Source organism: Miscanthus floridulus, chromosome 9, assembly GCF_019320115.1.
Source record: "Miscanthus floridulus cultivar M001 chromosome 9, ASM1932011v1, whole genome shotgun sequence".
Classification (NCBI taxonomy): Eukaryota; Viridiplantae; Streptophyta; class Magnoliopsida; order Poales; family Poaceae; genus Miscanthus; species Miscanthus floridulus.
In genome coordinates this window covers 137,080,058-137,096,402 of record NC_089588.1, presented here as the reverse complement: position 1 = coordinate 137,096,402, position 16,345 = coordinate 137,080,058, and the positions used below count along the sequence as shown (strand labels likewise).

The following is a 16,345-nucleotide window of genomic DNA, read 5'->3' as shown; positions in this document are numbered from 1 at the left end:
TTGCCTCCTCCTCTTCTAAGCCCTCAAGAAATACTCTTCTACAGCAGCATCTTCATCATCCGAACTATCACTGTCACTTGAATCATCATCCTCCGAACTAGCACTGTCACTTGAATCATCATCTGACCCTTGCTCTGAATCATCATCATCATCATCTTTAGTGCCATCTCCCTCAAGTTTTGCTGCATTAACATCATCGACCTGAACACACAAACAACAAACCGCATCAGACCATAGGTTAACCACTCATAAAAAAGGTTCACCACTCAAGACATAGGTTCACCACTCAAGAGTCAAGACATAGGTTCACCACTCATAAATAAATTCATCACTAGATAATAGGTTCATCAAGCACATAAGATGTTCATCACACATAATAGGTTCATTAAGCATATAATAGGTTCAACAAGCATAGAAGATGTTCATCACGCATAATAGGTCCAAAGATACTACACTTTACTTAAGATACTACAGCCATCATAGATACATCAAACACTCCATTGGTTCACCCGCTGCTACGCTGGCACCATCTTCTAACCACAGAAACCTTGACTCCACTGTGGTGAGTTTATAGAAGATGTTCCTGTTGTATTCTTTCTCAAATAATGTTGTAGCTATGAAGAATTCTTCTATTTCTTCAGCTGCCCCACATTCCTTAGCCATGGCCAAGCATCTGTCTATTTGTTCCTGCTTCTCTTGCTTCTTCTTCATATGTCTGCGTACCTTGCTATTTCTATATTGATCCAATTTTTCATTTGAAAGCTTGCTGTCCTGATCAAACTTGTCCATGATTCCACTCATCATGTTCAACAAAGGTGTCTTACTTTTCCTAGGTGGACTGTCGCCTGACTTGCATTTCTTGGATGGACTCTCGGCTTGTAGTGGCACTGTTGCTTGCCCTCTTGCGGCTGGAACTACTCACTGGACTGTTCCCAAACACATCTGCATCACTTCCTGCAGGACTCCAAGCAGCAGCCCCAGAAACCTCAACCACGTCATCCCCTACAACATCATATGCTTGCTGTCCAGGGATGCATGAAGATGACCCATCTACTGTCACACCTTGGAACATCTCAATTAGAAGGTGCAAGTAAGCAGGATTGCCCGACTGAAATTTCTCTGCTTGTCCCTGAAATGCACAGATGAAGAACACAAATGATTAGATCACATCACAGTGAGCAAGGCGCATGGTCTAGGTGAAACCAAAGCAGTAAGTACCTTTGTGTTGTTGGTCCACCATTCAGGCGATGCATCAATTGTACCATCAGGTTTTCGGCCTAACCCTGTGTTTTGATTAAGCTTCAACCAGAACTGGTACATTGTCTTGCAATTTTTCACTCAGTTCTTAATGCATTTGGTGTCATGCCAGAGATTAGTGATGTGGTAATATATTTTTTTAATTTCGATGTAACCTCTAGTGGTCATTGTCCCATTATTCCAATTCCCTTTTCTCATTTGCTCAATAAAAAGTTCACAGAAATAGTATATGTTTTGGTCACTCCAATGTGCCTTGTCATAATCCTCTATAACAGAAAAAAGATGGCATCACATATCTAGAATGCGGCAAAACTCAACTGTAATTTGGTGTACAAAATGCAGACAAATAAGAGGTACTTGAGGCTTCAGCTGATTGAAATAACAGTCACATACTACTTCACATGAAGACAATAAACTAAAACTATAAAAGGTAATGCTACTATGAAAAGTAGTCTAACTCTAACTACACAAGTAGCATGGCAATAAATTTAATCTTTCTAATTCACATCATTCATGTGTGTAGTACCTAAACTATAAGGATACCTGTGCAGGAATACTCAAATATGTTGCATGGAAATGCTTCTAGTTAAAATAAATATGATTGAGGTAACTACATAAGTAGCATGGAACTGCAGCAAAGGTACCTACCACTGACCAGAACAGAAAAGCAGAAAATAAAAAAGCATCATCATCTACTCTGCTCTACCACAACTACAATCTATCATCTATAGAATGTAGCTAAGCTAACCAACAATCTAATATAATACAAGAAATATTAAAACTAGTAGTAACTGACTACTAGTGCTCGAAGCATTCCATGCCTGCACCAATTCAATCCTCGATTCCTTCATTCATTCAGTAACAGCACTTGTTCTGTCTATGATTACAAATTTGACGCACTCCAGCAGCAGAGATATGCCACATCTCTCGCTAGCTCGCTTATTACTCACTCACTCCACCATGTATTAACTGAAACTGAACCCCAACGTATGAAATGGATATATATGATCCTCGAATCCAGAGGGGTCACTCAAATGGCGGCGGACCATATCAGAGAAAAAGAGAATTCATTCAGAGCCTCGAGAGCTTGAGCTGCTGCTGCTTAATTAGCGCTAAGGCCTCAACCTGACTGTAATAGAATGCCAGATTTCGCCTCTCGTAGCTAGCAGTTTAATTAGTGCTGTAATGCAGCAAGATAACATCAACTAGTAATATAGTATAGTACGATAATAGTACTGGTGGCAGAGCAGCAGAGGTCAAACACAAACTGCATACTGTTATCTAGTAGGGTTCGCTCTTTCTTTTTTGTTGATGACTAGCCAACTAGTACCAAACCCGATCTTACCGACTGAAAACGTGGATCAAAGTCATTGTCGTCTTGTTCTTCGTTTTCGTCGGCGTGGTCTACATCCTCTGCAGTGCCCGCAGATGTGGATCCACGGCCAACGCAGAGGGGCACCCTTCCCCTGTGGTCACCACCGTCGATTCCGGCCATTGGAAGCCCCTACGGACCGGATCGTGATGGCCGCCCGCCGGATCTAGCGATAGAAGGGGACATGACTGAAACATGTGGCCTAAACTAAATGGAAAAAAAATAAAGGGACGAAGCAGCTGAGTCGAAACAGATAAAGTCATGGCAGAAGTCAGAGAGCTACAGGTATGTAGTTGATTTTTTTTCTTTTTTTACAAAAAAGCTAACATCCTTCTTCCTTCTTTTCAATAGTATTTTGGCAATGCTCCCTATTGGGCATCCGTCTGTCCGGACGGACCCCACCTGTGCTGCACGCCGCACGCCCCACCCGCGCCACACGCGGCCCACCCGCGCCACTTGCCCGCGTGGATTCACCACCTCCACCATGTCTCCCACCGCGGTCGCGCTCCATTTGCCTACTGAGGCCACTGCCATGGTCTGTGTCGCCGTTAAGCTCTGCACCAACGACCTCCGTGCCGCTTCGTGGCATTGAGCTCTGCGCCGATGTCGAGCTCTATGTTTTATGCGTTTTAGATGTATGTTTGATATGTTTCATCTGGATGTTGCATGTGTTTTATCTAGATGTTGCAAAAGTAGATATGGTATTGTATATGTTGCAATGGCTATACATGTATGTTGTAAGTGTATGTTTTTAATGTTTCTGTTGTTTCAGACGTATGTTGCAAGTGTATTATCTAAATGTTGCATATGTTTCAAGTGATAGTTTCAAATGTTTCACCTGTTTCAGACATATGTTGCAGCAAGTGCTTCATGTTGCAAGTGTTTTCATTAGTTGACGCGGGAACCGAACGTAGACGGAGGCGGTCCCCGAGTGTGCACGGAAAGCGAAGCGGGTGCGGGTGGTACCCACATGCATACGTAGCAGCAGGCACGGTAGACAGGCACGTGCAGGTGTAGCAGCAAGTGGGCAGCATGAGAAGCAGCAGCAGGTGGCCATGCGTCGCAGTAGAAGGCGAGCACCGGCAGTAGGCGCGGGCAGGTAGGGCAGCCACAGCAACATGCGCAGCAACCGGGGCAGGCGTGAGCGTTCAGACGTCCGGACGATAGCCACGCCGATAGTTTACTTTAAAAGAAAAATACATGTGTGGTCCCTAAATTCGTCATAAGATATCAATCGGCTTCTCAAACACAAGAAAATACATTTTCAGTTTCACTTATTTTTTAATAAGGTATCTAAATATCTCTTATAAAGTTAATTCTCACTATATGTTCTATCTCAGCATAAAAGCTATCCACATCATCTTCAACTAATAGCCATGTTATCTCACTAACTTTTAACCTCTTAATGCAAGCTATCCAAGTATTCATAAAATGCTACATTGTTTTGTTGGTGCTGTCATCTTATAATTCAATTGTGAGGACGTCACTCCAGCCGTCCAGCTAGTACTGTGTGTTAGTCCTCTCGACTGACATAGCACTAACTCGAGGGTCATGGTACGACTCCCTGGAGTCGTCACCCACTATCTCCATTAGCTCAGCTAAACCGTGGGGTCGTCATAGAGGAACGCAATGATGCAACCATCAAGAATTGTATAACACAAAAATCACACGACAATTAATTAAGAAATTTACAAGTTGCGATAAGGAAATAATTAACAAGTTAGAAATTCCGGTCATCAACTCAACTTAAGTTACTTATCTCGATTTCTACGTTAAACTCTTGTATAGCCGCTTTATTAGAGTAATGGAAATTTTCGGGGGACGCCCATCCCTTGCACTTCTAAGCCTTTGATTTCACTCAAGCTTGGCTCGAGCGGGCGCCAATTCTTTCGACACCTATAACAGCTTAACGATAGTAACATGACTGCGATTGTACTTAGAGGACTTATTATATTGCAACATAATTATTTAGTGGATGCAATAGATGTAATAAATAGACATTTGTAAAGTTTGCAAAAAGGCGTGACTAAGTTAATGCAAGAGATGCTGCTATGCTTAAGTTGCTATTCATGGCTGCAGTCCATACATGGAGTCCGGGTTTCGACCTGGCACCAAGACTTGTAACCACGCACACTATTGATACCCACCTCAAAAAGATCATGACCGATGGGAGACAAAAAAACATATACAAGGGGAGGGTTTTTAACATGGACAAAAGGGTGCAGGTAAGGTTGAACCACAAGGTTCATTAACATTTGCTTGGCAACATATTTGATCAGGTTCTCGCGGACGGTCTGGTGAGCATGGCCAGACGGTCCAACGGTGCCTAGGGTTTTCAGTAGAAGATTCCTCAGGCCTAGTGCTATCATGGACGATTCGGCAGGATCTGCCGAATGGTGCGGCAAAAAACTACTATAAAGGACCGACATCAACCGATAGGGTTCCTTTTCTTATCCCCATCTGGTCACACCATGCCAAAAGTCAAATTCACTGCTCCCACCATGTGCTCGTGCTTACCGGGAGGCCGTTCATTGCCCATGTGCTTCTCCAACTTGTTTCAGGGGCAAGCTTCCAATTTTTTGCTCCAAACTTGTTTTCTCTCCTTTGATTCAAACTTAGGCTTAGCCTGATCTATTTTTTAGCTATGGATTGAACTAGGAGATATTGGGGATCTTGTAGAGGATGCTTCACTTGTGCAAAGGTTTGATGAGCTGTAGTGGATGAGAACTAGAGATATTGTGGATTTGGTGATTCATGGGCACTGTTCACGCTGTCCATGCTCTTGTGGACGGTCAGACCAGAAGCGCCAGACGGTCTCCTAGAACACTAGTGGAAGATAACAGTCTGAGGGTGTCTAGGAATGGTCCGTGGTTCTTGGACGATTTGCTAGAATAGAGCGAACTGTCTACCCGAACACTTTCAGCGCTTGTTCTAGATTAGCACGGTTCCTTACCAACACCTAGCATAACATGATTTCTAAAGGTGGCTACCGACGATAGACACCTCTACAAATCGTTTCCTAGAAATCATTGAAAAATCATAAATTGGTCCAAATAGCAGCTTTTTTAATCCGGGGAGGCCTCACCAGGTGCACATAATTTTCCCGTGATTTTTCCATTCATAGTGCTCATAATCTATTTGTTGATACCACTTATAGGCCAGTTCCGTATCATGATTCGGCTTACGCTGCTTGTAGCTTCCATGCAATTCTAACTCAAGTCATGGAAGAACTCGGGTACCGCTGGTACTATGCAGGTTCAATGCCCACATCACATGGAATACATGGCACTTACATTTTGCTTTAGGTCCTTGCCCATTTGCAATGCCTCTAGATTTGTTCAATATTTGGTGGACATGTGCTCATTCTTATGAAACAAAAGAGAGTGCACTAATTCATGCGTTGATATACATTAATGTTGTGCTTGTTACCCAACTAGGGATGTTCGCCAAACGAACTATGTCACGGCACGTGGTAACCAGCAGTAGTGGGTGTGCTCCACTCATTTTTTGGTACTTTGGTTTGTAATGACTTGGTCTCTACCTATTAAAGCATGTATATATGTTTTCTAATTAAGATGTATTCATATATTGAATCTTTTGAGCAATATGATGGCAATGAGATGATATATATGATGCACAAGTAATATTAGATAGCAACCTCTATTTAATTGTAATAATAATTCATATACAAAAGTGGGAAAATAAAGATCCCTGCCGGTTAAAGCCACTAACCACCATTTAATTCTATTTAATTGTAATATAGGAAATCAAAGTTAATAAGGATGGTTTACTCCAATAAAGCTGGTGGATAAGTTTTGATCAGGTTAAAATTATGCTGATGGCATTACAATCACAACATAGAAACCTAAACTATTTACAAGTGACTGTTAGAATTGGTCTCACCCGTCTTGATCCAACAGTCGAGACGGACCCCTTGACCGCGTCCTGATCGGGGACGTCCAGCCATCTAGTGGCTGGTGGGCCCCCGTCGCACAGTGCCTATAAAGAGGAGGTGGGGCAAACGGCTCAGGGTACGAGGTTCACCGCCGCCACAGCCCCACCGTCCTAACCCTAATCCGATCCAGAGGGTGGCACTGCCAGCGGCGGAAAGCATCACCGGACCGCCGTAGCTCCACCCCGCCGGGACTCCGCCACCTCTACACCGTCACTGTCACACCGCCACTGACACCGACACCATGGACTCCTCGAGCTCGTCCACCAAGCCCGACGGTCTGTACCTCTCCCTTTCTCCTCTCTCACTCTCTCTGGATCCATGTGTTCTAGTTCTTTCATACCTAATGGAAGTCAAAATACCCACTAATCTACTCCTAGTTGATCCGAAAGAGTTAACAATGGTATCGGAGCCAGTTGCAAGGTGTAGATCACGACACTGGGCAAAGAAAAGAAAAGAACGGAGCTAGATCCGATTCGGATCGAAAGAAAAGAAATACAAAGGGTTCATCGAACCCTAAACCCTAATCGGGTGAAGAAACGGGGAAAGAAGGGGTCTCGATTTCGAAAAGTATTCGAACCCTAACCCTAACCCATGTGGGGAAGAAGAATAGACTCTAACCCTAGCTGGGTGAAAACAGAGGGCTCGGATTCAAGAAAACGAAGAGATCCGAACCCTAATCCGCTACAGACTCTGGGAAGAAGAAGAACAGGGTGAATCCCTAACCTGAAACCCTAACCCTAACTCGATCCCCACCCCAATCGGCCAAAACCGAGAAGAGCAAACAAGATCCGAAGAAATAGAAAGGGAAAAGGGGATGAGGAAGAGTCAGTGGGCTTACCTCGCCGCTGCGCAGCACTGTTGCTTCGCCGGCGTGCGGGAAGTCATCACGGTCCCGCTTATGGGCTCAGGGCAAAGGGCGCCACCACAAAGCCGCTCGACGGTGGCGTGCTCAGCCTTGGGCGAGCGCGCGCGCCAGCGAGGGGCCCCATGGCGGCGCCGCCATCTCTCCTCCAGTCGCCTCTACCTCTTGCTCGATGCGGGGCTAGAACAGAGGAGAAAGGGAGGGAGATAGATTGGCTGGCCGGCTGGAGACTCACAGCGGAGGCAGCGGCGCCACCTCCTCGCAGTTGCCGGCGGCCACCGCCACCTTTTTTCCTCCGCCGCAGCCGCTCCGTTCGGTGGAGAGAGAGGAAAGGAAGAACAAAATGAGCTAGGGTTATAGGGGGAAGCGCCGGCCCAGTGGTTTTGTTCGCCCTAGATGCGCGCTCGGCCGTCGGATGCGCACGGACGGCCGAGATCTAGCGGGCTGCATCGCGGCCGCGGCGGGGCGCGCGGCCACGGCGCTTTGCCGGCCCAGGCCCACGTTGCGGCCTGGATGGCAGAGCGCGCGCACGAGGAAGCAAGGCCGGGCTGGATGCCGTTTTGGGCCGGGCCATTTTGATGGTTGGGCCACAGTGCAGTAAAAGTTTAAGCCATTTTCTTTTTCTAATTTTTCCAGTGACAAATGGCTCAAAGAAAATTGGAAAAGAGAATTTTTCTGTGGGCAAAATTCACTAGTTTAAGATTTACATGTTTCCTCTGCAAAGTTAAAGTTTATTATCTTCTCATTAAATTTGAACCAACGGGAGAATTTAATTTGAAGAGCAGTTGTAGTTATTCAGTAAATGATGAAAAGTTAATCCTCCAGTTAAAATTGGAACCAACGGGAAAATTTTAATTGGAGGAATAGTCAGTTGATAGTTAAAGTTAAGTTATGGTATTGTTATTTTCTAACCAAAGTTGATGATAACAATATTATAATTCTATGAGTTCTATGTTTAAAGTTTAAATCTCTGATGAATTTTGCATCAAAGTGACCAATTTTGCAGAGAAAAGATAAAGATCAAGGAATGCTCTTAAACTAGAGAAATGTATTTTCATGTTTCCGCTGCAATGAAGTTGATTGTCTTCTAATTAAATTTGAACCAACAGGAGAATTTAATTTTGAGGAGCAGTTCTAAGTTTTCAAGATTATTGAATTTCTATACGTTAATTCCATTTCTGCCCAACGGTGATGTGGAATTAATGTAAAAGAATGATGTTTTATTCTATTTCTGCCCAACGGTGATATAGAATAGAACATAAAGATTTCAAAGTTTAATGAGCATTATTGTTGAATATTTTTTTTCAGACAAAAGACTTCCATGCTTTCATTCTTGAAGGCAGTAAGAGAAATGAGCTGGGTACTTGTGACTCAGATGATGAAATGCCCAAGGGCAAGCTATGTATGAAAGAATGCCATTGCTTAAGGGACTGTGTTCTCTTTAAAGAATGGCTTCAAAAGAAAAGAATTCTAGGATATTGATCCAAGAAAAGAGATAGATCAATGAGAGTCTTCATTGAGAAATGTCTTTTATGTACTCTCTGTGAAGAAGAATTTATATTCAGTTTCACTTATGAGAGTTGTAAAAGTCATCTACATGTTTAATTTGACTAACATTGGATTAAACATATGTGTTAAAATAATATTCGGATTTATTTCTGAATTTGATGATTGAACACGAGCCAATCCTGGCAATTATGTCTGTTCAAGGGAATTATCTCGCATGGCGGGAAATGTTTGTGATAGTACCCGCATAGCGGGAAAAGATTGAGAAAATACCCGCATGGCGGGGTAAAGTTGGCATAGTACATATGTTAACCAATCCTGCATGGCGGGAGAGTTTGGCATAGTACTTATCCCGCATGGCGGGAGAAGGATATGATGACTCATGTGCTCTAAGTATATTCCGCACATGGAGAGAAGTTTGGGGTAGCTCTTAAGCTATCCTAGAATTAACCGTACACTCTGATTGTGTCATGGTCATTAAGTACTTAATAAGTTTAAGAACAAAAGAAAGTTGCATGTGAACCAAAAGATAAGAATGATATGCAAGCATGACTTGCAGAAGTATTGATAATAATAGACTATGTTGAGTTTTGAAGTGTAATGAGAAAATGTACTCCCATACGAATTTTGTTTGCATGATGTAATCATGTGGATGAAGTAAGTAATCAAAGTTTCCTCATTCACAAGAGTTCTGAATGTTTTGAAATTGTGGTAGAAAAGTTCATACCACATTTTGAGGGGGAGAAATATAAGATTAATTAAGAAAGACAATTAAGAAAGATACTTCCCCAGACTTCAGATAATGCAATGCATACTATGCATTGAAGGTAAAAGTGATCTATAAAAGATGAATGTGATCGTTGAGGGAGTAAGACGGTCATAATAACGATACCCCTAAAGTAAAGAAATAGCTAAATTCCTGGACCTTTTTATAGTTCCGATAGGAAGATAGCATAGTCGGCTAGTATTTATACTTGACGAGTTCAGAGTTATCAAGGCAGTGCTAAATGCGCCGTATGAGTTTTTTAGCAGATTAAACCCAAAATAAGAAATTTGAAGATACACCATCTTTACAAAAGATGGAGTTATCTAGGGGAGCATGGTATGTAGATACCTAAGGCTTGAATAGAAGTGGGATTACATATCCACTACAGTGTTTTTAGAGCAACAAATTGCTTTATACATGCTGATGTTGTATGACATATACAACACCAGATGTTAGCTCTTAAAGAAGATGAATAAGTAAACAAGGATCTTGTGATACAGGAGGCTATAGAACAATTGTCTTTTGGCAATGAAGAGTAACAATAGCCCCATATGAAAGAAGTGCCACGAGGCCCCAGAAGGTCTCAAAGAATAAGAAAATCAGATATTTCTGGTGACTAAGGAGTCAATGTTAAGTAAGAAATTCAAATGGAGAGTAATTCCACCTCATTTGAAAAAGCCATGAGTGGCGTTCACTCGTCTAAATGGCAAGAAGCAAAGGAAGATGAAATAAAATTGATAAATACCAATGACGTTTGGGACTTAGAAGAAATTCCCAATGGAGCCAAAACAGTAGGCTGTAATGGGTCTGCAAGACAAATGTGACTCCAAAGGGAATATGAAAAGCTATAAAGCGCCACTTGTGGTGAAATGATTTACATAAAGAGAAGGAATAGATTATAATGAGCATGCAAGGATTCTTTTAGAATCATAATGGTATTAGTGGCACATTACGATTTACAATTACATCAGAAGGATGTAAAGACACATTCCTCAACGGGGATTTGTATGGAAAAGTTTACATGGCATAACTCAAAAGGTTTTGTCGTGGAAGAAAAAGAACGTAAAGGGATGTTGCCTAAAGAAATCCATTTATGGATTAAAGCAAGCTTCAAGACAGTGGTTCTTGAAGTTTGACAGTACAATAAGAAAGTTTGGATTTTAAAGAGAATGTAGAGGACAATTGTATTTATGCAAAGTTTAAACATGGGAAATTTATTTTCCTAATCCTGCATGTGGGTAGCACCTTACTCGCTAGTAGTGGTGTTAATCTACTGTTGGAGAAGAAGCAGTTCTTGTCCTCAAGTTTCAATGAGAATGGTCTTGGTAAAGCATCATTCGTTCCAGGAATTGGAACTTACCAAGATAAAAGGAAAAGGGGTATTAGAACTATCTCAAGTGTATACTTAGAGAAGATTCTAAAGAAATAAAGTATATATGTGAATAAACATGCGTCTGTTCCTATAGTCAAGGGTAATAGTTTTTGAAACTTTTAGTGTTCCAAGAATAAATGTGAGATCGATCAAATGGACGTCCTATATGCTTCAGCTGTTGGAAGCTTACTGAATGCTTATAAGCAAGAACTTACCCTGACACAGTTTATGTATCCGGGATGTTTTTGGCAGAAGTCCAGTCCAGATATAGATCACTGGAATGGAGTTGAGAATGTTTTGCAATTGTGCAAAGATTTATAGGCCTCATGGTGAGTAAGAAAGAATAAGTACTCTCAAATAGTTGTGGGTACAAAAGTTAAATTTTGGCGAGATGTTTAGTGAAACCCACATAGTAGCTAACACTCGCAGTTGGAGTTTTATTGTGGAAAAGCTCCAAAGAAACAGTTGTGGTGTCATCAAAGATGCATACCCATGTTATAGCTTGTTATGAGGCTTAAGGACAGGCGAAATGGTTAAAAGAACTTACACTCGGAATTAATAATGGTATACAACAGCAATAACCATTTAAGAAGTTCACTCCTATAACAACGGGTCAAGTGTGCTGCCAAACACATTGACGTTAAAGTTATATGTTGTGAAGGAGAAAGTCTGGAATCATACTGAAAGTATTGAACATAAAAGTAACAAGCAAGTGCTTGCGGATCCGCGTACAAAAGGCTTACCACCCAGTGTGTTTGGAGAACACACAATTGACATGGGTTTATGGTATAGCCTATGATTTCTAGACAATAAAGGGCCCAAAAGTTAAAGAATCTGTTTCAGAACAGAGACGTGTATTGTAGCTGTTAAGTCTATCGGTGATTGACCGTGACGATGAAGCATGCTCTATGCACTAATCCGTGATGGAACAAATAAAAGTGAAAGGGATTAAAGTCAAAGTTTAAAGTTAAAGTATGAGTTGAGATCAAGGGGGAGAATGTTATAATTGATCTCACCCGTCTTGACCCAACGGTCGAGACGGACCCCTTGACCACGTCCTGATCGGGGACGTCCAGCCATCTAGTGGTTGGTGGGCCCTCGTCGCACAGTGCCTATAAAGAGGAGGTGGGGCAAACGGCTCAGGGTACGAGGTTCACCGCCGCTACAGCCCCACCGTCCTAACCCTAATCCGATCCAGAGGGTGGCACTGCCAGCGGCGGGAAGCACCACCGGACCGCCGTAGCTCCACCCCACCGGGACTCCACCACCTCTACACCGTCACTGCCACACCGCCACTGACACCGACGCCATGGACTCCTCGAGCTCGTCCACCAAGCCCGACGGTCTGTACCTCTCCCTTTCTCCTCTCTCACTCTCTCTGGATCCATGTGTTCTAGTTCTTTCATACCGAATGGAAGTCAAAATACTCACTGATCTACTCCTAGTCGATCCAAAAGAGTTAACAGTGACACCTATATCTACTCCTTCGGTGTATATACATCTGCAGATGAAAACTAAGCACCCACAAAACATATCCTTGCACTCTTATTAGGCCTAGTTTTGGTGGACAATGGTTTGACCACAGCCAAACATGGCTGTACATATATATTACCATGAATGGGCGTATAAAGCATTATTTCAAGCATCATGAGTCATTGTAGGGGGTTCTCTTAACTCCAATTCCACTGGACATCCAAAAACAGGCGTAGGCTTCGGATCCTTCTTGTAGGCTTCATCTTTGAAGCACAACTTCCACCTGAACTGTGTCACTAGATAGTGCATGGCCACCATTGTTTCTACCCTAGAAAACTCAGTTCCAGGGCACATTCTTGGCCCTCCCCCAAACGGCAAGAAGCTGTATGGTGGGATTGATGAGCGCTTCTCAAAGCGAGATGGGTCAAACTTGGTGGGTTCAGTGAAGAACCTGGAATCCATATGTGTAATGCTTTGGGCTGCGAAGACCTGCCATGATGTGAAACAAAAGCCTCTTGATTAATTATTCTGACAATGAAAAATAAGCGAGTTGGTGAAAATACGTGCACAAAAAGATGCCTACTTTCCAGCCTTTGGGGATGTGATAGCCCTGATATTCAATGTCCTTGGTAGCCGTTCGGAAGCTCCCAAATACTGGAGGCACTGTCCGCAGTGTCTCGAATGCCACCCTCCATGTGTACTTCATCCTTGAAACATCTTCCCAAGTTAGAGCACCATCTGTTGCTTTTTTATTTGCGATCTCATCTTGCTCTGCTATCACGTATATGATGTTAAAATATGATCACTTTGAATGAAAGGTGAGACCATGTAGATTCAAAAGTGTAGGCACTGGTCCACACTAACAGTCTAACACATACCTTCAGTGATTTTAGCAAGGACGTCTGGCTCATTTGCGAGGTGGCGCATCATGAAGGTGATTAGAGCTGAGGTGGTACCGTGTGCGCCGATGATAATGCCCATCACGTTGTCAACAATGTCTTCTAGGGTGAGGGAATGCGCACCCTTGGAGCGCAGAACGAGCATGTAGGTGACAAAGTCAGTGGTGGAAATAGTGCATCGTTCGTCCAACAATGACTCCTCCCTCTTCTTGGCAAACATTACGATGGTTTCCCTAATATTAGCACTGGACCTCATGCCTTTGCCGAATCTGGTGAAGGGTATGTTCACTGGAAATGACAAGATTGCATCACCTAGCAACTGGAAGTCGGTAGCAAGGGCATCTACTATGGCGGATGCTTCTTCGCCAAAGACAACAGAGCAGATGACCCCAAGCGTAAGACTCCTTGCCAGCGGCAGGACCTACAAGGTCATCAAAAACACACATTTTACGTCTTAACCTTATAGTTGTTTTTGTAATAAGCCTTATAAGTAGCGAATTTAGTTGTTGTGAGTGGGCTATATATGGTACCAATACCGTCTACAAGGTTAATCTTTGACTAACAATGTCTACAAAAATATAGAACTTGATGGAGACAATTATGTACTATGAAAACTAATTACTTTTCCATGATGAATATAGTAGCATCAACCGTAAGTTGTATATCTATTTAGAATTTTAATTATTGTTGGTCGTCAAAGCTCAGAATGTTTGACATAGAACAAAATTAAATAGAAACACATAATTTATAATTGGAGGGACCACGCGCGAGGGAGTATATATCTTGCACTGTAAACAGAATTCACTATACAAATGAAAAAAATATCCAAGTGTCAATCATTTTGTCCTTACGTTGACAGTGTTGCGACCAACCCAGTTGAGCTTCAGCTGCCTTCTGACCTCGCCGTCCATCTTCCCCACGTACCTTCTGACCATCTCAGGCCTCAGGTACCCCTGCAGTGCACTACGCACCTGCTTCAGCTCGTCGCCGGTGAGCGTCAGAATGGAGCGCCGGAGGAGGGAGCGAAGCGCACGCGTCTGCGTGAGGATGAGGCCCTCGTTGGTGAATATGAAATGGTTGGCCGCCGTCCCAGCGAGCAGCACTGTCGGCGAGCCCAGCACGGACATCTTGGACACCGGACCATATCTCTTTATCCGCGTCCGGAACCACTGGTCGTCTGTGTTGGTGCGTAGAGCGTGGAGGAGGGAGAAGGTCTGGCCGATGACCGGGATGCCGAGGTTGCCGGGAGGGAGATTGTAGGTTGAGCAAGACCTGTGGTTTTTGGTGACGAAGTGGAGGAGAAAGGCTATCGCTGCTGCAGCTGCAAGGAGCACGATGAAAGCCATTGGAAGTATGCTGGGAGAGGGTTGCAGGGAGCACGATGAAACTTGGGGGTTGGTTAGCGGCGTTGGATACTTAAAAGTCTGCTTGTGTAGATATATAGTGCTGTGTAAAGTGGAGATTAATCCATATGTATCTTGTTTTCCACATTTAGTTTTGACATTCATGTCATCCCAAATGAGTAGGAAAAGCATGTACTATTGAAATAGACCATGCCCCATATGCACGAGGTCGATGAGTTTTGCTACTGTGTTTAACTTGAGCACATGAAAAACATGTGATTATGACTTGGACGGAGACTGCAATTTTCAGTTCTCCGTACTACTAAAAGGGTATATATGTTGATAAGAATCTGTGTTTCAGGGTGTGCAACTAACAAAATTGCCATGTCTACGTGTGTGGTGGTTTGTTCTTCTCTACTTTTATTATCCAAAATGGATGCAGTGACACGTTGTGACCACAAGAATGTGTGGCAAGAAACGTACGTATGTACAAAAGAAAAGAACAGGATGGTTCATCGTCTGAAAATGCTGGTGAAGACGTGCCGTGAACTCGGTTCACAGAAGAGTGATGTTGAGGTATGTTAAAATCGATATGGGACGGAAGCTAGGGTACCAAGGACAAGTAGTCATAATCCCGTGCAGATAACTAGACAAGTATTGCTCTCCACGTTTTTCATGTGTATAGAACTACTTTCCTGTATCCTGAATGGACGAGGACTATCACAAAATTGAATGAATTCTGAAAGACGGAATCAGCACGAGTTAATTAGTTCCATGTCGGTGTAACTACTTGTAATGCCAACAAGTCGAGAGCAGATCAGGGAGCTTCATCACAATCATTTTTTACCTTCAAAGCGTACAAATCTTTAAGCACAGCTAAAAGATTAAAATTGAATCGGGCATAACACGAGTTTTGCTGAATCACAGAGTGATGTATGACAATTATCCATAATTCAGTGATGCATAGCAATTTTCTTTTCTTAGGTGCCACGTAGTTTTAGACTGTGTTCATCTTTTAAAAATACTTTTTCTGGTGAAACTTTTATGCAAATCAGCTTCGCTCTGTGATTCAAAAGCAGATGCTTGGAGAGTAAAACTGATTAATTACTGTTAATCTTAAATAGCAATGGTCGACTGTTAATCCTACTTGTAATAGGACTTAAGAGAGGTAAGATATTAGGACTTCTGTTTCTATTAGGACTTGAGCATAGAATCCTACTAGGAGTAGGACTTCTAGTAGGAGTAGTACTCCTTGTATGTATGAAAATCTTGTAGGGGACTATATAAACAAGGGGTAGTGGCCATAGGCATCAACCAAGCTAACACATGGGTCATGGGGGCTCCTCTCGAAGGCTTATAAGGAGGAATTGTGAGCGCTCGGGAGGATTAAGCTACACAGTTCTATTTGATTAGATTCTTATATAGAGCAAGAATTAGTGGGTCCTAGAGGGTCAAGTACATTTGTGACAGAGAGACTATCACTTGTACTCTTTTGTAGTTGTGCTTATAGAATTTTTTGTTGGCTTCATCAAAACCTAAT

At 42.8% G+C, this 16,345-nt stretch overlaps 1 protein-coding gene across 1 annotated transcript; it reads right to left on the bottom strand.

Annotated features, from left to right (window-relative positions):
- Positions 1–12,548: 12,548 nt before the first annotated feature.
- On the bottom strand, positions 12,549–15,163 carry LOC136483051 (cytochrome P450 716A1-like). Its single transcript, XM_066480168.1, has 4 exons — positions 14,314–15,163; positions 13,442–13,883; positions 13,147–13,334; positions 12,549–13,052 (listed from the first exon to the last, which is right to left on the bottom strand). Exons 1-4 carry the CDS (start codon positions 14,995–14,997, stop codon positions 12,729–12,731), a joined length of 1,638 nt encoding a protein of 545 aa, XP_066336265.1. The 5' UTR covers positions 14,998–15,163; the 3' UTR covers positions 12,549–12,728.
- Between the last annotated feature and the right edge of the window lie 1,182 nt (positions 15,164–16,345).